This window comes from Pteropus medius, unplaced genomic scaffold (genome assembly GCF_902729225.1).
Source record: "Pteropus medius unplaced genomic scaffold, Ma_sr-lr_union100, whole genome shotgun sequence".
Classification (NCBI taxonomy): Eukaryota; Metazoa; Chordata; class Mammalia; order Chiroptera; family Pteropodidae; genus Pteropus; species Pteropus medius.
The window spans coordinates 23,149-45,735 of NW_024356275.1; the positions used below are offsets into that span (position 1 = coordinate 23,149).

General features: G+C 37.0%; 1 protein-coding gene across 1 annotated transcript in view; it reads right to left on the reverse strand.

The window, feature by feature from the left end:
* The window catches only part of LOC120601446 (transmembrane 4 L6 family member 4), a 30,130-nt gene that overhangs the window by 1,905 nt on the left and 5,638 nt on the right, over window positions 1-22,587 (reverse strand). The window contains exons 3-4 of the mRNA XM_039861106.1: window positions 17,102-17,238; window positions 9,091-9,280 (exon numbers count right to left, since the gene is read on the reverse strand). Coding sequence (XP_039717040.1) covers window positions 9,091-9,280; window positions 17,102-17,238 — 327 coding nt within the window. The remainder of the gene's footprint in view (window positions 1-9,090; window positions 9,281-17,101; window positions 17,239-22,587) is intronic.

Consider the following 22,587-nt stretch of genomic DNA (forward strand, 5'->3'; position numbering starts at 1 on the left):
GTTTCAATCAATCTCTTACTTAACTGTGTTTAGGTTATAGGAGTTGAAGTTTCATTTTATTTTGCATCATTTATTATTGAGAATAATTTTGATAAGAGGAACAGAGAGCTCAAGTGATGTATCTAAAGCCACAGATAATAAGTAGAGGAGCCAGGATTTGAACTCAGGATAGTTGAACCCAGAGATTGTGCTCCTTTTTTCGGAAGCTTTGCTGCCTCACTGATTTTCATACTTTTAGTAAATAACAACCAACAAAATGTACTGAGCCTTTTAACTGTTGAAATGGATGCATACTTATCACCACATGTTAGACACTCAGTCATCAATCTTAGGAAGTAGTTTTAACAACCACATTTTACAGATAAACAGTTGAAGGCAACAGTCTTCTAAGACTGCACAGCTAGCATTCAATCTATGTCATAGTTTGCATTTTAAGGCACGTTTTCATCTATTATCATTCAAGAACTGTGCCAGGCTTGGGAACTTCTCAATAAATACTTTTGCCTGAATGGATGGATGTTGATCTGCACATTTTCTGTAGAAGATTGGCAAAGGTGGTTGGGATAACTATGACTGAGAAGTAGGTGTTCATTGTACTGTTCTTTTAAATTTTATAGATTTGAAGTTTTCCATATAAAAAGTTAAAGAAGGAAGGAAGGAAGGAAGGAAGGAAGGTAGGAAAGAAGGAAGGAAGGAAGGAAGGAAGGATGGAAGGAAGGAAATTAACTCTGACAGGGTTCATTATCCCTTTGATTCTCTGGTGTACATACACTGACAACTGTATAGTCCATCTACTGTCTTTTGCTATCAAGTAATTTATTCATTAAAATTGCTAACATATGGTATCTGAATAGACGACACTGAAAAGAGTCAATGTGCTAACATGTACAGGTATGTTTTTTAATTTATAGGTAATCCTCAAATTTAGTAAACTACTATCTTCTATCCAAACAGCAGTTGTATTTCCAGTAAATCTTGCAATGAAAATTTGCTACCTAACTAAAATAGCGTAAATATCTTCTGTGAAAACAGAAAAAAAAAATATCATGTTTGAAAAAAATTAATTTAGAAAACATGGATTCATTTTGGAGGAATCACAATATTCTAATGCCCAATATTCTTACCACTATCATAAAAATAATTTTGATGAATTGTCAACTGGTAGTATTCTTTTCTCTCTAATTGTGTTTATTGACCCAAAATTTTAAATACAACACAATAGAATTGAAAATTTATAGAAAAAAACAATAGTCAATGAAATTTATTTGTAATACATGCATTTTACAGTTGATTTTTAGAACTTTTTATTTTTTATATTTCAAAATATATGATTAAACTTTAATGAAATAATATAAGGTAGAAGGAAAAAGTGAGTCTTCATACCCATAAACAACTACATTTAACATTTTGGTTGAATTTCCTTTAGGTCTTTTTTCTATTTATAGTATTTGCTTTTTTCTTATTTATATAATTGTATATCCTGTTTACATTTTCTGTATTTTGCCCCATTTATTTATTTACCATTATATCGAGATTGTTTGTTTGTTTGTTTACTTATTAAGGTGACATTAGTTGACAAAATCCAGTAAGTTTTAGGTGTACAATTCAACAGTAAGGCACATATATATATTGCATCGAGTATTCAATGCCCATAGATTTCTTTCTGTCACCACATATTTGACCCCTTGTAGCCCGTCTACCTCCTCCCTCCCTTCCTCCCACCCTCTGGTAACCACTAGTCTATATCCATGTCCATGAGTCTCTGTCTTCTTCATTTGTTTCTTTTAGGTTTATATCACACATATAAGTGATATCATGTGCTTTTCAACTTTTTCTGTCTGGCTTATTTCATTTAACATGATTATCTCCGGGTCTATCCATGTTGCAAATGGCAGTATTATATCTCTTCTTATGGCTGAGTAATATTCCATCGTATATATGCATCACCGCTTCTTTATCCAATCATCTATTGTAGGACATTTTGGTTGCTTTCGTGTCTTGGCCACCATGAATAATGCTGCTATGAACATCGGTGTGCAAATATCTTTTCAGATATTTGTTTTCAAGTCTTTGGGGTAAATACCCAGTAGAGGGATTGTTGGATCATATGGTAGGTAGATCAATTCTTAGTTTATTGAGGAATCTCCATAATGTTTTCCATAGTGGCTGTATCAATTTGCAGTCCCACCAGCAGTGTATGAGGATTCCTTTTTCTCCTCATCCTCTTCAACACTTTTTATTACTTGTTCTGTTGATTATAGCTATTCTAAAAGGTGTGAGATGGTATCTCATTGTAATTTTATTTTGCATTTCCCTAATAGCTAGTCATGTTGAGCATTTTTTCATATATTTGTTGGCAATTTCAATGTCTTCTTGGGAGAAGTGTCTGTTCAGGTCCTCTGCCCATATTTTAATTGGATTGTTGTTGTTATTATTTTTGAGTTGTATGAGTTCTTTGTATATTTTGGATATTAGACCCTTATCAGAGGCATTGCTTACAAATATATCTTCCCATTTGGATGGTTGTCTCTTTACCTTGTTGATGGATTTTAGTTTGTGCAAAAGATTTTTAGCTTGATATAGTCCCATTTATTTATTTTGCTTTTACTTCTCTTGCCTTTGAGGTCAAATTCATAAAATCCATTTTAAGTCCAAGGTCCTTGAATTTAGTTCTTATGTTTTATTCTATGCAATTTATTGTTTCGAGTCTTATATTCAGGTCCTTAATTCATTTTGAGTTAATTTTGATGTGTCTAGTTTCATTCTTTTGCAGGTGGCCTTCCAGTTTTCCCAGCACCACTTATTGAAGAGGCTTTCCTTTCTGCACTGTATGTTTTTGGCTTTTTTGTCGAAAATTATTTGCCCATATAAATATGGGTTTACTTCTGGACTCTCGATTCTGTTCCACTGGTCCGTGTGTCTGTTTTGCTGCCAATACCATGCCGTTTTGATTACTGTCGCTTTGTAGTATAATTTGAAGTCAGGCAGAGTGATTGCTTTAACAATTTGGAGTCTTTTGTGCTTCCATAAAAATCTGATGATTTTTTGTTCCATTTTTTAAAAAAATGTCAATTAGATTTTGATGGGGATTGCATTAAATCTGTATAATGCTTTAGGTAATATGGTCATTTTAACTATGTCGATTCTTCTAACTCAAGAACACAGGACTCTCTTTTCATTTTTTTGTATCTTCTTTGATTTCTTTTAATAGGGTCTTGTAGTTTTCATTATATAGGTCGTTCACGTGTTTTGTTAGATTTATTCCTAGGTATTTTATTCTTTTGTTGCAATCGCAAAAGGAATTATTTTTCCCACTTCTTTTTTTTTTTTGATGCTTCATTATTAAAGTATAGGAATGCTATGAATTTTTGAATGTTGATTTTGTATCCTGAAACTACTGTATTTGTTTATTGTTTCTAGTAGTGTTCTTGTGGAGTGTTTAGGGTTTTCTATATAGAGAATAATGTCATCTGCAAATAGTGACAATTTGACTCCCTTATTTCTTATTTGGATGCTTTTTATATCTTTCTCTTGCCTGATTGCACTTGCTAGGACCTTCAATGTTATATTGAATAACAGTGGCAATAATGGACAGCCTTTCCTTGTTCCTGATCTTAGAGGGAAGGTTTTTAGTTTTTCACCATTAAGTATAATCTTGGCTGACGGTTTGTCATATATATCCTTTATTATGGTAAGATACTTTCCTTCTCTACCGATTTTGTTGTGTTTTGATTATAAATGGATGCTGTATTTTGATGAAGGCTTTTTCTGCATCTGTTGATATGATCATATGATTTTTATTTTTTAATTTGTTTATGTGGTGTATCACATTAATCTATTTGCATATGTTGAACCATCCCTGTGCCCCTGGGATGAAGCCTACTTCATTGTGGTGTGTAATCTTTTTAATATGTTGCTGCATTCAGTTTGTTAGTATCTTAATTAGGATTTTTGCATCTGTGTTCATGGGAGATATTGGTCTAGTTTGTGTGTGTGTGTGTGTGTGTGTGTGTGTGTGTGTGTGTGTGTCTTTACCAGGTTTTAGTACTAGGATAATATTGGCTTCATAAAATAAATTAGGAAGTATTGCCTCCTCTTCGATTATTTGGAAGAGTTTGAGGAGAATAGGTATTAAATCCTCTTTGAATGTTTGGTAGAATTCATTGACGATGCCATTGGGTCCTGGACTTTTCCTTTTTGGTAGGTTTTTGATAATTGTTTCAATTTCCATACTGCTGATTGGTCTATCTAGATTTTCTAGTTCTTCTTGATTCAGTCTAGGATGATTGTATTTTTCTAAGTACTGGTCCATTTCTTCTAGGTTAATTAATTTGGTGTTATATACTTTCTCATAGTATTCTTGTATTATCCTTTGTATTTCTGCAGTGTCTGTCGTAATTTCTCCTCTTTCATCTCTGATTTTGTTTATTTGTGTCCTTTCTCTTTTTTCTTTAGTGAGTCTAGCCAGAAGTTTGTCAATTTTATTAACCTTCTTAAAGAACCAGCTCTTTGTTGCATTTATTTTTTTATTGTATTTTGTTGTTGTTGTTGTCGTTTTCAATTTCATTTAATTCTGCTCTTGTTTTGATTATTTCTTTCTTTCTGCTGATTTTAGGCTTCATTTGTTCTTTCTTGTCTAGTTTTTTGAGATGAAGCATTAGGTTGTTTATTTGGGCTCATTCTTGTTTTTGAAGATAGGCCTGTAATGATATGAACTTTCCTCTTATGACCACTTTTGCCGTGTCCCAAAAGTTTTGATACATTGTACTGTCATTATTATTCATTTCTATGTATCTCTTGATCTCTCTTTTTATTTCTTCTCTGACTCAGTTATTCTTCAGTAGCATGTTGTTTAATCTCCATGTATTTGTGGTTCTTTCCACTTTCTTTTTACAGTTAATGTCTAGCTTCAAAGTATTATGATTAGAGAATATGGTTGGTATGATTTCAACCCTCTTATATTTGTTGAGGCTATCTCTGTGTCCCAGTATGTGGTCAATCCTTGGGAATGTTCCATGTGCACTAGAGAAGAATGTATAAGCAGCTGTTTTTTATGTCCAGCTGTGAGTGTTAGTTATGCCCAGCTGATCTAATGTGTCATTTATGGATGTTATTTCCATATTGATTTTCTGTCTGGATGATCTGTCCATATCTGACAGTGAGGTATTTAGGTCCACTAGTATGATAGTGCTTTGGTCTAGTGTTTCTCCCTTTAGGGATAGTGTTTCTCCCTGTAGTTCTGTTAGTAATTGCTTTATATATTTCAGGGCTCCCTGATTGGGAGCATAGATATTAATAAGTGTTGTGTCTTCTTGGTGTATGATTCCCTTTATCATTATGAAGTGTTCCTCAGTATCTTTGTTTACCCTTTTTATTTCGAAGTCTATATTGTCCAATATCAGTACTGCTACTCTCGCTTTTCTCTGAATGCCATTTGCTTGATATATCATTTTGAACTCTTTCATTTTGTGTTTATATTTGTCTTTGGAAGAGAGAGGTGTCTCATGGAGACAGCATATGTTTGGTTTTGTTTTTTGATCCAAACTGCAACTCTGTGCCTTTTTATTGGTGAGTTCAGTCTATTTATATTTAGGGTGATTATTGAAATATGAGGTTTTCCTATAGTCATTTCATTTTTAGTTTTCTTGTAGCTCAGCATTTGCTTCCTTGTCCTTTTTTTTCCCAGTTGGGTTTTGTTAGTTTCCCCTCTGATCCTTCTTGTTTTATGTTATATACTTTAGTTCTGAATCTTTGGCATGTGGTTATCATTATAAATATATAGAGGATAGTTATATATACATAGTAATCCATTTTCTTTGGTGTGTGCCTTATATCCATTCCCCTTCGTGAATTTAGATATTTGAATCCTCCCCTTTTCTGTTATTGTTGACTCAATTTGTCCCTCTCTTCTTACTGTTTATGCTTATAATGCCCTGTTCTTAATAAGGGTTTCACTCCTCTGCTTCTATCTGCCTGCTAGTTGCTTTACTCATAGTTTTGTTTTTTTTTTGTCATTTGTTTTAGGTGAGCTGACCCCTTTCGGTATTTCCTATATTGCAGGCCTCATAGTGGAGAATTTCCTCAATTTTTGTATGTCTGGAAAGGTCTTTATTTCTCCTTCATATCTGGAGAGCTTTGCTGTATACATTATACTTGGCTGGTAGTTCCTTTCATTTAATAGTTTGAATATTTGACTCCTTTCTAAGGCATGTAAGGTTTGTTCTGAGAAGTCTGACAATAATCTAATGGGGTTTCCTTTATAGGTTACCATCTACTTTTGCCTGGCTGAAAATTCTTTGTCATTAACTTTTTATATTTTTAAGGTCTTGGGAGGAGACATCTTAGGGTTGAGGTAATTGGGTGTTCTGTTGACTTCTTGAATTTCAAGCTCCAGCTCATTCCTTAGATTTGGTGAATGCTCACTAATTATTTTTTTGAAAATATTTTCTAATTCCTGCTCCTTTTCTTTACCTTCGATAATGCTCATTATTCTTATGTTTCCTCTCCTAATGATATTAGCTAGTTCTTCTATTTCTCTTTCATTATTTTTCATTTTTTGGTTTCTCTCTTCTTCTTTCTGATTTATTATAGATTTCTTTCTTTGATATCACTGATCCTTTCCTCCATTTGTTCAACTCTATTTCCCAAACTTCCTATTTCATTTTTCATCTCTTTTAGTGTGTTCTTCACCTCTAGAAGTTCTATTTGGTTCTTCTTAAGAGTTTCAATCTCCCTGCTAAAGAACTCATTCTACTCATCTAGTTTTTTTTTCAATTCCTGGAATTATTGATATGAATTATTTTGGATCTCATTGAGTTTTTTTCAGAAGTGCCATCCTGAATTCTCTGTCATTTAAGTCACATATTTCTATGTCTTTAAGCTTATTTTCCAGATAGAGGATTTATTATATAAAGATTTCTCTTTAGCCTGTTGCAAAAAAGGTGTTTTTCTTTTGATTTCCAGTAGTTGGCGTCTAAGCCTCTTGGATCCCTGCTTTATATAAAGCCTTAATAATGCCTTTTGTTTTTCCTTGTAGATGTTTAATCACACTCGCTGCCCTCAGTCTCGGTCCCTGTCAGTGTTAGCGACAGTTTTGGTAGCTTTTGCTCAGATTCCCTTGGGGCTCCATGGTGTTTAGTCTTGGAGGATATGAGGGGAGATGCTCTCTGAGTGGGGGATGGGGCTGTGGCTCAGCCACACATTTTGCAACTGCCGCTGGTAATAATCAACTGTTGCTTCTCTGCCATCCACACTCTCTGCCTTGTGCCCTGATCCCTGGGCACTGTCACTGCGTGGTGCTCACAGCTCTCCCATGCAGGGCTGTTCAGGGAACTTGCCAGAACTTCTCACCTACTCCTCCTCCTACAGGGAGCTCCAGCTGCAAGAGGCAGCTTCTTTGTTTCTCCCAGTCTACTACCATACTCCCTTGTCTCTGACCTGTGGTAGATCTTATTAGCAGTTCTCTCTTTCAGATGTGCTTGTGTGAAGGTTGGGTGGTTATTTTATTTTATTTTATTTTTTTTGAGTTTTAGATGTTCAGCTTATTGTTGTTTCAAGGGGAGAGATCTGGAGACATCTCTCATCCATCATGTTTCTGATGTCACCTGTTTTGCTCTTTTTAAGTAACACTATGTCATAAGTATTTTCAGTATTATTAAGTTTTGAAAAAAAATTTTAAGGTGGGGGAATGAAAACAATAAAAAAGACACTCTGGGAAGATACAGATATAAGACATTAGGTAACATTCCCTAGGTGATGAACTGGGGGAATTGGGTGGATGGAGACAAGGGCAAGATGTAGACTTTCTAACTGAATTCTTTTCTATATTTCTCTATGTGTACACATACACTTGGGCATGAGCACAATTTTTCATTTATAGACATATATAACACTGTTAAAACTCTAGAAGAAAGAAGCTCAAAGATACAGAGAGCATTTTGATGGTTGTCAGAGGGTGGGTAGGGGAGTAGAGGAAGGGGGCAGTTAAAAGGTTTAAATGGTAGTTACAAAATAGTCATGGGGATGTAGAGTATAGCATGAGGAATATAGTCATTAATATTGTAATAACAATGTATGGTGTCAGATGAGTACTGGATTTATCAGGATGATCATTTCATAAGCTATATAAATGTCTAATCACTGTGTTGTACACCTGAAATTAATATAATATTGTATGTCAACTATAATAGAAAAAATAAAAATTACAAAAACTTTAAAGAAAATTATTTGAACTATTTAAAATTTGAAAATTATATTAAGTAGGGAGACCTTTATTTACATTTATTTATATAAATTTCAATTAAAGAAGTGAATTCTGTTTAATTTTTTCCTCATGCATCAATTTGTGTATTTAAATAACCATGTGTATGAATAATTGCCTGATCTGGTTTGGTTATTAGTTGAAATAATTACAATATTTTACTGCTTATAGGTTTACTTTTATTTTTTCTATTGTTGATAATATACAATTATTTTTTGATATTAAATACTTAGTGATTTTTTTCCCCACTTAAGAATGATTTCACGATTTCTCTCTTCTATATTAGAAACCTCATCAAAATGTAGGGCTTTTTTTTTAATTTTTAATTTTTTTTTTTTATGGGTATGTTTTGTTCTTTTCCAGGAAAAAGAAAATACCCTAAAGCATATTTCCTATCTTCCTTGGTAACTTTAAGCCACTGTGTAAATTTAATTAGGAAATGGTGAGAACATTTTGGGCCAGACCATGATGTATTATGGCTGACAATATGTGCATATAACAAATGCCCACTGAGGATTTTCACATAATATTATTGTAAATGTCTATATATTACATGGATTTCTTTTGCCTCCAGACCTATGGTCAATAGGGTGTGAGAATAAAAAATTTTGTCATCTTTAGCCTGGGTATGTTAACATGCGTAGAGAGCAAACTTCTGGGTCTCAGAAACACAATGTTTCCATGAGTTGATAAAAGGGACTGCCTGGACTTTGTAGCCTGGCTCTGGTTTTCTGTGGGTGCCACCTTCTCCACCCTCTCATTCCATTAGTGCTAGAGGCCTGCTTTGGCCTCCTGCATGCTGGGGGGAAAGGACAAAGACCTTAACTTACCCCACAACATCCACAACACTGGCAGTCTCCACAGAGGGTCCCTAGGAGGCCATTGACCACCTGGAAAGCGCAGAGAAGCATCTGGATCCCTCCTGTGACCAGCAGGATGGAGAAAAGTGTCAGATTCCAGGGAATCACATTTTCAGGCTCTCGGCACTTGCTCCATAAAGCTTCATCAATGAGGTAATCCCTGTGGGAGGCATGGGAGAGGAAAGGAGACATCTATAAAAAGAATGAAATACCCTAGACTGGAAATTCATCATCATAATTTTTTTTGGAATACTTCCAATCTAAAACATAAGTTCCATAAGAAACATATTCCACAACAACAGCACTTTTAAAAACAATACCTAAAATTTTTATTGAGTATATATTATGTTACAACCTTTTTAAACATTTTAAACTTATTCACTTATTTGTTTCTCATATAAAACTGATGATTCTTTTCTTCTATTTCACAAATAAAGACATTGAAGCACAGAGAGGTTAAGTGACTTCTTCCTAGGTCACACAGCTACCAAGGGACAGAATGATTTTTGTGAGCTGACCAAGAGAATGGGTAAATTCAATCAATATTTATTATAAGGCCTGGAAAATGAAGACACTTCAGGAGTAGAATCTCACACATGTTCATGACTTTTATCCCACCTACTGTCAGTAGAGATCATTTGAACTTTTGACAAATTATCTATCAAGTCTACTGGCCATCTGAAGCCATGTAAAGTACAACAGTGTCATATAGTTATAGGGAAGAGCTCGATCTTTTTAAAGGCCTAATTCTAGCCTTAAAAATTGCAAATTAAAAAAAGTATTGTGAATTTAACTATATTTTTGTTAACATATTCCACATGCAAAAAGATTTAATTAATTAAAAGCAATAATAATCTGTTGCCTTAATATATATTTTACAAAGACTTTAAAATGGAGAAACTGCTTAATATGTTTATAAAATAAGTATATTAGGAGTCCACTGCAATATACAGGGCAGTTTATATTGAAGAAATGTGAAGTTACGCTATCTGTGATGGAGAAATGTGTAGTTATGCTATCTTCAAGACCAAAATAACAGTAAAGTGGGTCAATCTTATGGATTATTATCATTCCTTCTCACATTCTTAGAGTTATAAATTGGTATTCCCCTCTTCCTTTGTGCACCCTCTATTCTCCCAAGGCCTCAGTGGGAAATTCTTCATCTGGCTATTAAATTAAGTTGCCTTACGGTTTTTAGATCTTTTTGATAACTCTTGTTTCTGATGAATTCTCCAGTGGATCAGTACACACTTATATAAGGACATTCTGTATTAAAATCCAAAAAGTCTTTGCAATGATGGAAGATACCTTGGCATTTAATAAAGCAGAAGGAATGAAACTACAAGCATTTCGTTCTCGATTTAAATATAAAACGTTTATAGCATCGATCCACCTTTCCATAAGGCACAGGTTCTAGCTGCTCACTAGCTGTGTGACTTATCTGTAAAATGGGACTAACATTGTCTGTCAAAAAACAGTTATTGTGAAGATTAAATGAGTTAATACTAGTAAAGTGCTTAGGACAGTGCCTAGTGTGTAGTAAGTGCTCAATAAGCGCTAGTACTGTTATTGTTACTTTACTTAATCTGAACTGTCTGATTAAAGGAAAGGGCCTGGTATTTTGGATTCCAATGAACTTGGGTTTGAACGCAAGCATTCCTCTTTCTAGCTGTGTATTCTTCATACAAGTTACTTATCCTCACCCCACATCTCCACCGGAGCATCAGTTTCTTCATCTATTAGACAGGCTGAGAGCAACCTCACAATTGCGACAGTTCACTGAGAGAATATACCTTTTGTATTGTTCTATGAGAGTTCTTTTTGGTATTTATTATTTTTAAAGTCTTGTTCTGTTCTGCATTTTGCCATGTAGTTTTATCTATCTTCACAATTTTTAAACGTGATGATGACAAGAGGTTATGGAGAGACAGTAGTTTTCAGTCACCTTTTGTAAAGAAAAGACCCCAAGATGAAGTGACTGGCAATCCTGAGTTCTTTCCCTCTCCTGAAGAGTTTGTACAGTGGCAAGATGACAGCCCCTCCTGGTGGTGAGATTAGTAAAATGCTCATGGGGGAACTTGGAAGCAAGGGTTGAGTTTGGGTGCCTAGAGCAATCCTCTCAGCCCCACTCCTGCTGCTGCCTCACCCTTCACAAACCACCAGGATATCCCATTCCCGGCCCTTCTTCTCTCCCCGCCAAACTCTCAGGTTTTGAGACTCAGAGATTGCGGCATTGATCGCTGCGTCCAACTCTCCAACTTCCGGGGAGAGGGGGCCCTGAGTTATCATGGGCCTGGTAGCTAAGCATGTTTCCACATTCTGTGAAGCAAGAGGAGCTGAGGCAGTGTACATAACTGCAGTTTACTCCACCGCAGTTTTAAAGCACGCCATTCTCGCGAAGGACACTTCCACGTGAGCTGCAGTAATCCCAGCATCATCGGAACAGAATGCCATGGATTCCATGCAACTCACTTCTTGCCAGCATCTAAGGCAGCTGAAGGAAGGAATAGGGGGGCCCGAATGCTTGCCTGGCCCACTCTGCCTGGTAATTCAGGTGCCACCTCTTCCTCCGAGACAAGAGTCCTGATGCTCCTCCTGCCCTTGGCTGGCTTTGGTATCCCTTCTGTGCTTCCCAGCACTCTGTGTCGTTCATTGATTGTCCATCTATCTTCAGTGTGGGACTGCACACTCACCAGAGCAGAGACCATGTCCCCTACCTCTGCCCCCATTTCCAGCACAGGGAGTGTGTTCAGTAAATAACAGCAGCTTTTGTGTATTGTGATCTGCTCATGTGCCAGGCACTGGGCTAGCTGCTTTATGTCACCTTCCCCAGTCCTCCCAGGAGGTGGTGCTTTCCTTGGCCAATGCCTGGCATGGAGTAGCCTTCAGGAAACTGTCTTTGAATAAATGAACATACGGCCGTATGCAGATTAGAAATTGAATCTAGAAATGGAAGTGCCTGGATATGATCCTAGGTCTGACTGACTCCAAAGCCATCCTCTTAACAATTACACAAATCCCTCTATAGTATATTCGAAATATGATTTATTGATGAAACATATAAATGCCTCTATAATAGTGTGTCAATCAAGGTTTACTTATAAATGTGATAAAGAGTTTATTCTCTTTGTATCCACATTAATGCTTGAAAAGATTGAAATTAAGTCATAAAATAATTATAAAAGCATATTTTAGAAAGTTCTAATACTTAGTAATTAATACCATTTATAACATTAAGTTATTAAAAAAATAATAAAGCTGAAAGCTTAGCAAGCAGTATCTGGCAGTAACTGTGCTGAGTGCTTTATGTACTTCATGATATTTCATTCTCGCCTGAACTTGTGAAGTACATCTGGATGTCACCACATTTCACAGAGAAAGAGCTGAGAGATGAATCCATTGTACATTATTCACCATTGTTATGTGGCAGATGTATGACTACCTTAAGTCCTGTAAAGACAAGGACAAAGCCAGTTCTTAACATTTGTGGTAGTTTCTTGTTTTGTGACAGCTGCGAACACGTTGTATGATCCTTTGTCCCACTACTGATGGATGTGCTTTCAGCTCTAGGGAGTGTGTTCAGAAGAAGCTTGGGGTTTCTTGCTGTTAAGTAATCTTTGAAGTGCAAATGCAGATAATGTTAACTGAAAGTCCAGAGAGATCATTAATTGAATTCAGTTCTGTGTCTTGATGGGAGAGTACTCTCTTCACCACTTTCCCAGGGAGCAAGCAGGGTTGCAGCCTGACAAGGGAGTACTGTGCTTGGCTATGTCCTTTGTTCTTCCCGCACTGCTGAATGTCCTTGGCCTTTCCTCTGGTTCCCTATCCCCTTCCCCACAGCTGTCTCCATGCCCTGTGCCAGCTGCTTCCCTTTCGTCAGCTCAGGGTCAAGGCAGAGGTGGCCAATTGTCTTAGAGAGGAAGACCTTGAGTGGGAGGAGATCCTACTTCAATTTAAGCCAAGAAGATATATCTCAAAATGTCCCAGGTTCCTTTTCCTTCTGGGATGCTTCTTTAGTATAGTTCTCATGACCAAAAGAGTTAATTATCTTTGCTCCTTTAATATGATCACCAACAAACATTTTTGAGGAAAACAGTGTTAAATACTACATCATTGAAGAGCCCTGGATTTTGTGCCCCAAGCTGGAAATCTCAGAATCCACCTTGATCACTTTCCCCCTTTTCTCTCACAGCTAATCCTGATGATTCCATCTCAGATAGTCTCTGAAATTTGTTTCCTTCTTTTGAGCCCAGTTGTATTGCCTTGTGGATGCTCATGATCTCATCTGGATTGTGACTCCAACCTCCTATTTTTACGTTCTCTCTCAAGTTACTGAGCCCTTCTGTTCATCTTCCATGTTGCCACCAACATAATGTTTCTGAAACTTCCAGGAGTTCACATTGTGTTCTGCCTGAAGCCTCTGCTGTCTCTTGGTGTTCTGAGGGTCTGGCCTGCCCCTCAGTCATCTGCCTCACATGGTGCCCCCTTCTTTGCCTCTTCCCCACATTCACCCTGAGCTTCTGGCTGCACAGTAAACTGACGTTCTCTGACCATGTTGGGCCTTTTCCTAGTTGCCTCAGGGCTTACTCTTCTCTCTACCTGAAATGTGTTTCCCTTCATCTTTGCTCATCTTCCAAAACCAGCCCATAACATCCCCTTAATGAAATTTCCCTTGCATTCCTCCATTTCATCCCTTTCTGCATCGTGAGGGTCTGGCTTGTGTTGTCACCCTAACTAAACATGTGCTCACAAGGACAGGGACCATGTATGTCCTCCTTTGCTCCATGTTTGGGAGGAGTTTCTACACAAAGTAGGGTACTGTCAAGTGTTTTTATTTTGTTTGTTTTTTAATTCTCCTTCTAATACTTTGCTGGGGAGCCCTCAGCAAATTAACCTTTTGACCTTCATTTTTCTAGTTTGGGGATAGGAATTCTCAAATTTATTAGGAAGATTAAGTAAGATTAATATATGCAAAATACATAGCCCTTGATCATTAACAGGAAAAGGTGGAGGAGGGAGAAGCAGCTGCCTCTCCTGCCATTTAGTGACAAGGGGAGAGGGGCAAACTGTCTTGAGCACTTCTGTTTGGGCTCATACAAGTGATTTATCTTTTCTACCTCCTAAGTAGCTGTGTACGTGTGTTAGGTTTGCAGTGACAGTGATAACTGCTGCAATGCTTACACATTGGGATCTGATAGATAAGAAGAGTCCATGGCATAGTAAAAAGGACTGGAGATAGGAGGCTCCTGAGCTTTGCTCGGTGGACTCTATACTAAAAGCAGATAGTGTGAATCAATATAAATTGTGTTCAAGATAAAGTGCTGTGACTTGGAGTCAGAAAACTTAGATTCAACTTCAGTCATTAATAAACAGCATTCTTTTCAGAAAGTCACTGTTCTCTCTGGGTATGTCCTCTGTAGCTGAGTTGATAATCTCATAAACTTTTTTGGGAGGAACAAATGAAACACTGTGGGAGAAAGCACTTTGTTAACTGAAAAACACTAAGCAACAGAAGATTCAATTATTGTTATATATAACTCAGGATGGGTGTCTGCATTCCAAGGGAAGGTTTGGAGCTGGCAGTGGGAGAAAAAGGTCAAAAAAGGAATATGAGTTCTTGTCTCAGAGGCTAAGTCACAGGACATACGGGACAATGGAACACTGAGAAAACTATGGTAGGTGGCAGAGGATGCAGTGATATGCACTCTGCCTGGATCCATCCTCCTGAAAGCCTTTCTTGTACCAATTGTGCCATATTTCATTCCTTGCAGAGAATGGACTTGCATCTTACCTGGGATTAAATTCTAAAGTCAGGATGAACAGGAAAACGCATAAATAGTCAAAATTATCCTTACCCTATCAATTGCCTAGGAAGTGTGATATATATGGTTTATGATACGACCTTACATACCAATTTTAAATCATATGATAATTTAAAGCTACTATGCAGATGTCTAGGTATTTAAACTTTTCCTTCTTCAGAGCCTTATCAAAGCCATGAAGCGAACGGAAATATGAAAAATTCTGAAATGTTTCCACTTGTCTGAAAAGTTTATTCTGCTTTTATTATTAAACCTCTCTAATCTGATATCCATTAAAGGATGGATTACTTGTGAGGAGTAGATAAAATAACATATGTGACAATGTTTATCAGAGAGTAATGTACAATACATGATTGTGATGTAAATGAAAACTTGCTTCTCCAGAAGGACTAGCACAGAGTACTTTGAAAAGTGATTTCCCGTCCTTGCCCCAAGCTCACATTTCCTGTACTGGCTCACAGACCAGCTGTCACTCTCCTGACCTTGGCCATTAGTTCCATAGCACCACAAGCAGGGTGTGAGTGTGTCAGGGGAGGTGTTAGGCCCTCAATGCCAGATGTATAAGACCATTGTACTGCTTTGGAATGTTACTTGACATCTGTTGTGTTCCCTTTCTCCTTCTGTCGTTTTGGACATAAAATTAATCTAATTGATTTTAAGTTAATCAAGGATAGTATTCACGTAATAGAATAAACAACAACCAAAAAAAATGTTTAATGCTGCGCTGATGAATATCACTTGTACCCTACTCTACAGTTAAACAGGAGTACACGCTTCACAGGGCAGTGGAGCCCCAACTGTCTTCTGTAAGATGAGAAGGCTTTTCACAGTAAAATAATTTTGAAATCACTGCACGCTATATGAGGATATTAGAGGTCTTATACTCCTGTTTCACTATAGAGTAAGGTAGAAATGATATTATATATGAAACACTTGTGAACAAACCGAGACCTCAGATCATAACAGAACGAGTACTGCCATCTTTCCCATCTGAAGCCCACTCTGAGGTTCTTCGGACTCTCACTGTAAAGTAGTAATAGGGATTTGAGTTCATACATTGGTGTCCTATAGATTTTCTAGTCATAGACCCATCATTCATGTGCAGCAGGACCCAAAAACCACATACCCCAATCCTCTAGTTGTCAGTCACTGTGCTCGGTGGATGGGCTGCCATGGAGAACAAAATGGAACAGTCCCAGGCCTTGTAGAGGTTAGAGTCTACATAGCACTATCTAATAGACTGTCTGTGACGAGGGGAATGTCCTAAGTCTGTAACGTTCAATACAGTCACTACTAGCCATCTGTGGCCATCGAGTGCTTGAAATAAGGCTAATGTGACTGAGGAATTTTTAACTTTATTTCATGTAAATGAATTTAAATTTAAATATCTACATAAAGCTACTGGCCACTGTATTGGACAGTGCAGTCTAGAGAGAGAGGATGTGTAATACAAAAAGGCTGAGACTGGAAGTCAGGATGTATGATTTTGAGACCTGCCTCTGCCCTCAACCAGCAGTGTGACTTTGAGCAAGTTAAACTGGATAAGCCTGCCTTGGCAAGGAGCAGCTTCCTCTTGGGGTTGCTATGGAGATTAAATGATAAATTTGTGAAAAAAATGTCTTTATAAACTACAAAATATCATGGAAATTTGAAGTGTTATTTTAATGAGATCTGTTAACATTAACTCTCATGAAGAATCTAGTGTTTCCAATGTCATTTGCACCTTAAAAAAGTCTTTTAGTTATAGACTGTTCAGAGTATTAGTGAGAGCCTTTAAGCCTTGTTAGTGAGTAATTATTCTCGTTTTCTGATATGAGATTTGCAATGGAAGCCACTACTCTCTGTTTGTTAATATTATTAGTTGTCTCACGTGTCTGCTGATAAATTTTGAATTTGAGTGGAGATACCACCTATTTCCTTCCCTCAAACCAGTTGTGGTGCCCTCTTTTATTATTTCTCTTGGTCTCTATCAAAAGAGCAATTAGAGGTGAGATGTATTGCAACTTCACTCCACTCTATAACTCCAGCCCTGCTCAAAGGAGCAACATGCCAGATACTTGTAAAATGAAGATGACAGGGCAAGTGCAGTTTTTCCCCCTGGGCCATTTACCTGCCCGTGCCCCTTGTGGTGACAAATGACATTGCAGAGTATACTCTACCCGTTGTGGAAGGGGTAGCCCCATGTGCTATTGACCATGAGACATTTAGGACCCTTGTTGATGGAGACAGCTGAGATGACAAATGAATATCCAGCACCCAAGAATCCAATCACAGCAAATATTGTGGAGGTGAACATCTAAAAGAGAGGGAGAAAAAAGCAGGTTCTTAAGGCAGTCCACAGGTTGTACTCAGCACACCTACCCAACCTGTTGTTGAGTGTGGTTACTACAGGGACATTACGAGGTAGGAACCAGTATTTACAGGAGATGGGGCTTGTGGGGTCTCCTACAATGATTTTAGGGTCACATGGCAGGCAGGTTCTGCTTATGAGAAAGAATAGACATCTAGAAATACTTCTCATTGGTCATAGTTATATTCCTTGAGGTCAAGATGATTGAGTTCAACCTCTCTTCCACGTGATAGCAGACTTTAAAATATCTGAAGACATTAAATATCTTAAATAAGCATATTTTATATTTAACATCTCTTCATCCTTTCTACCCTCTAAAACTTTTCTCTTCTCTGGATTAAATAAGCCCAACATTCCACTTCTTTTAAATGTTTTTATATGACAGAGAGATTACTTAGTGAAAAATAGATTGTACTAGTATTTTTCTTTTTCATTTATAAAATTAAAAAAATTAGGCAACGTGAAAGGCCGACACAACCCTAGAGCCCATCCAGATGAACTCTCTCTTACAGATGAAAAAATTAGGTCCAGAGATGCAATGTCCATTCTAAACGGTAATAAGAAACGAACGTGAAAACAATATTTTGGAAATAGAGGTGGAAAATTATCACCTCTATTACTATTACTTTGGGGACATGAAAGTGTAGTGCAAAGCACATGATTTTAAAGGTCAGCAGACCCAGGCTCAAATCTCAGCTTTGCCACGTTTCTCTGTGCGATGACTCTAAATAATGGATGCTTCCCCAGAATCTTAGTTGTCTCGTCTATAAAATAGGCATGAGGAAGCCTACCTAAAGCTCTCCTGTGAAAATTAGATGCGCTAACCTAAGTTTAATGTCAGATACATCCCTTCTCCCTCCGTGTAGTACTAACAGTCTCATCACAGTATACATTTGGGGGTGGGGTTTGGGAGTGGAGAGAACCTGATTGTGCCTGGGCAATCAAAACCTATGTAATCCTGGAATTCCACTTTAGGTCGTATTTGTTTTCAAATCACATATAAATGTATCTTTGGAGCAACTTTCCAGACTGAGCTTAGGTCCTAGGTGCTTTATGAAACCTTGTCTGAATTTCCATGTAGAACCTCCCTTTCCCTCCTTCATATCTCCCACCCCAGGTACTCTGACTGTGTATAATTCTATCACAGCACAGTGCCTACAACACATTAATGTGTAGCTTTCTAAGTCTGTCATCCCCAACCAGAACATAAACTTCTTGAAGCCATGGATACAATGAATTACGTGAAACTAGTTAGGACATTGTTCTGTTTTTCTTCTTCCTGACTTATCAAAGGCACTGGGTAACTACCTTTTGGATGTTTTCAATGACTAAGGTATTTTGTTATTCATTACTTCGATTTTTTCCTTTAATTTTTATGTTTAAGGTACCCTAAATTCACTCTCACCATCAAGAACATTTGTGAATAGGCCTAAGAAATACTACAAACATTTTTCAGAAGGATGTAGTTTAATATTCATTTATATAAAAGGTTTGATCCAGTGTAACAGATACAGTTTTTACAATTGTGTTTTTTGGGGGGAAAAAAATAAGAACATTTGTGAGTATAATTTAGGTCAGAAGTAAATGAAAAATTTTGGTCAATTTATCATGTTAGAGCAGGCTGTCTCTTTTCCAAAGGATGTCTTGTTGAATAATTTTGGAAACTGATGAATTACATAAGGTTAAATAGGTTTCATTCCAGTTGTACTTCTTTGTGATATGCTAATGTACGTGAACTTTCAAGAAGGGGACGTACTATGTAAGCAGGAATGTAAGAACATTATTAGCTCTCAAATGATCCCTCAGAAGTAAGGGAACTACCTTAGAACTGACTCTTTATTTTATGTCAGGTAATAGGGCATTTCCTCAAATATTTTATTTGAACAACTACGTACTGTGTAGGGAAGACAACCCAATTAATTTTAGATGACAGAATTGAATACAATTTTTTTTTTTAAACAGATTTCTTAGTTATTCTAGGAATGAGGACTTCACAATTTCTAGTCTTGGCTATTCTGGCTAATAAGCCTTTTAAAGGCCATTCTGGATGAGCACTCTTAGTGTTTACAGTGTGGCGGATCACTAATATATGCCTGTGAGAGGAATGTTTGAATATGGCTTTGTCTCCTGTAAATCGATATTTGTGACAAGGAGTGAAATTTCCATTGACAGCACCATACATGGACACAAAAGTGTTGTGTCCCAACTGATATGGAAGAGAAGAGATGTGCTGTGGGAAACCTTTGACACTCAACAGGTGTCTTTAGTCATAGCAAAGACATCGATGTAAAGAAGCATGAATATATTAAAAAAATATGTAAGTGGGGGAGTCGCATTTCAAAATCAACGTATTAAAATTATTTTATATTTTAGACAACATGTGATTTAAAATATGCACATATCGCTGAAAGTTTACATATTAATGTTAGTCAGGAGCTTTTTTGAAACTTTATGGGAAACTAAGAGTTGGTTTTATATTAATCATTGCCTTGTATTTGGGTAGATGTGGTAATTTGCAGAGTTTTCAATCTTGTCAGAGCCTATAATTTTTTTCAGTGAGTTCACGTAACAGCACACTTTGGGAAATGCCGCTCCAATTCTGTGAAAGCTCACCTCGCCAGTTCTCTGTCTCTGAGCCACCTCCACGCTCCAATCAAATTGCCATTCAGTTAGACATATCTGGTATAACTCTAGGAATGGCCAGATTGTTCCAGCACAGCGATTGAGAACTTACACTCAGGTCAGTTTCTTCTAATGTTGCTTCTTGCCCTTTCAGAGCAAGGCTGAGTGGTCTGGAAACATTTGTTGGCATGTGGCCCTTCCTGGTGGAATGGGTTGTCTCAGTGAAAAATGAAGTCTAGGCGGAAGAGTCTCTCACATCTTAAAAGGAGTTAAAAATCTTCGAAAGTCATAATTTTTACTAAATAAGTGGTTAAACATTTTTACAATTATATTTTTACAAAAAAGAACATCTCAAAAACCACCTAGTGCAATCTTTTCACTTTCTAACTAAAAACACAAACAAACAAAACACAGCAATAAAACCTCTACTCCTTGAGAGCCTTAGATGCATTATCTCACTTAATCCTCTCAGCAAAGCTCTGAGGAGGCTATTGTAATCTTCATTTTTCAGCAGGAGACTGAGCCTATCAGACATTAAGGAAATTGCTCTAAGTCAGAGAAATAGGAAAGCGGTAGGACGGGCCACCTGTTTCCAAAGCCCATGCTTGGAAACTTTCTCAGATCATACACCTAGAAGGTGGCTGCACCAGACCAACAAGCAGGGTCTCTTCCCTTCAGCCCAGTGTCCTGGACCTCCACCCCTTCAAATACACACATCCACCCATGCCGTACTGCCACTGACACCAGATACTCTGTTATTGGCAAGTATCACTGTGAAAGACATTGATTCTCTCACGGAAATAAAAAGAGCATATAAGAAAAAACATCTTTTTGCTTACTTGACTCGAGTTCTGATTATTAGTCAGAAATCATGAGACTATCGGTTATTAATAAATAATAGTATATACATTTGGGATTATGAAAAAGAAAGATCATATTTACAGGAAGGCAGTTTGAAAGCCTGAGACCTGGGTTCCAGCCCTCTCAGCATCACCCAGGTTCCCACCTTTCTGGACTCAGCTTCCTACGGTAAACAGAAAAAAAGTTTGGAGGGAAAAGGTTGCAGGGTTCTAGAAGGTCCCTCCAGCTTTTCAACATCTGCTGGTTAGTAGTGAGAGCACCTGTGTGAGCTGAATCAAGGCTTTCGCTATCACTCCTGGGGCATTTCAGCAGGCAAATGTTTAAAGACACAGAAAATGAGTATAAATGCAAAACATTCCTTATTTTAGGCAAGTCGAGTAAATGAAAAACTAAATTAGTATGAAATACTAATGAGATGATTTTTCCCTTTACCAGAGTGTCCCCGCTGTAAACACTGTCCAATGAAATTATATGAGTCATATACGTATATATTTTCTATTAACCACCATTAGAAAAGTAAAAAAAAAATATACATATAGTTATATTTTCTTTAACTCAACATATCTAAACTATTATCATTTCAACATGTAACCAATACAAACACTAACAGTGAGATATCTTATACTCTTTTTGTACTAATTGCTTGAAATCTAGTGTGTATTTTATACTTATGGTGTATCTCTTTTAGATTAGCCACATTCTACGTGTTCAATAGCCACATGTAGATCATGGCTATTGTATTAGACAGTATATTCTAGAACATTTGAAAATGAATTTTTGGTAGTAAAAGTTTTAAAAATGTATGGATGTGGTCTGCTCCAAATTTATGATTATGATTACTCTCAGCAGGGAGGGCAATGTGATGGAAGAGAGAAACGTGGTGATTCTCAATTGAATCAATAATGCGTTGTTTCTTTATAAAATGATCTGAAGAAAATATGGCATTGGGTTATAACTTCATAAAGCTATACTTGGTATATTCTGTTTTAATATTCAAATTTGAAATAGTTCACCTTAAGATGATTTAAAAAAAACACCCCAAACTGATTTTTCGTAACTTTTCCAGATGAGCCACATGAAGGAAGGTACCTTCATGTTGCTTCGCTACTGAGTGTTTTAGGTTCAGAAACCTTAAAAAATTGCCAAATTATTACTCATAAATATCATTGGTCTTAAAACCAGTATCGAATAACTTAATTTATCATGGGGTTCAATACAAAATTTTTCATGTAAAAGGAAAATTATTGAGATCAAGTTGAATATGTTGGAGAGTAGACACTCTACACTGGTGTTTTTGGAAAGTAAACAGGCAAGAGGCTTGGAGTATTTTTGGGAAGAATTACTGAGAACAGAGGTAACCTCTGTAGTTGGGTGTGGGGGTGTGGTGAGAAGGGGAGCCAGAGTTTGGAGTCGGGAATGGGAGACTTCCTGTAGTCTTTGTACTGTGGAAATGCTTTTCCTCATTTAAATGAATAAACAATAAAGAGGGACAGACACTACAGTGTAGTGGTCAAGGGCATGGGTTACAGGCAGACCCATCTGGGTCTGAGTCCTGGTTCCTTTTTTATGGCCTTGGGAGGTCAATCTCCCTGAGACCTCCATTTACTTTCTGTAAAACAAGGCTCAGTAATAAGTACCTGCCTGAAGAAGATCATAATATGTAAGATAGCCTAACCAACAGTAAACAGGGCATTGAAGGTACACTAGAAAGCCAGATAACTCCAGGTGGGTGGGCTACTAGATAATGCCCAGTACTTCACTGAGAGGATACCCAGAACTCTCTTGCCTATTTCCAAGTTGTGGATAATTTCC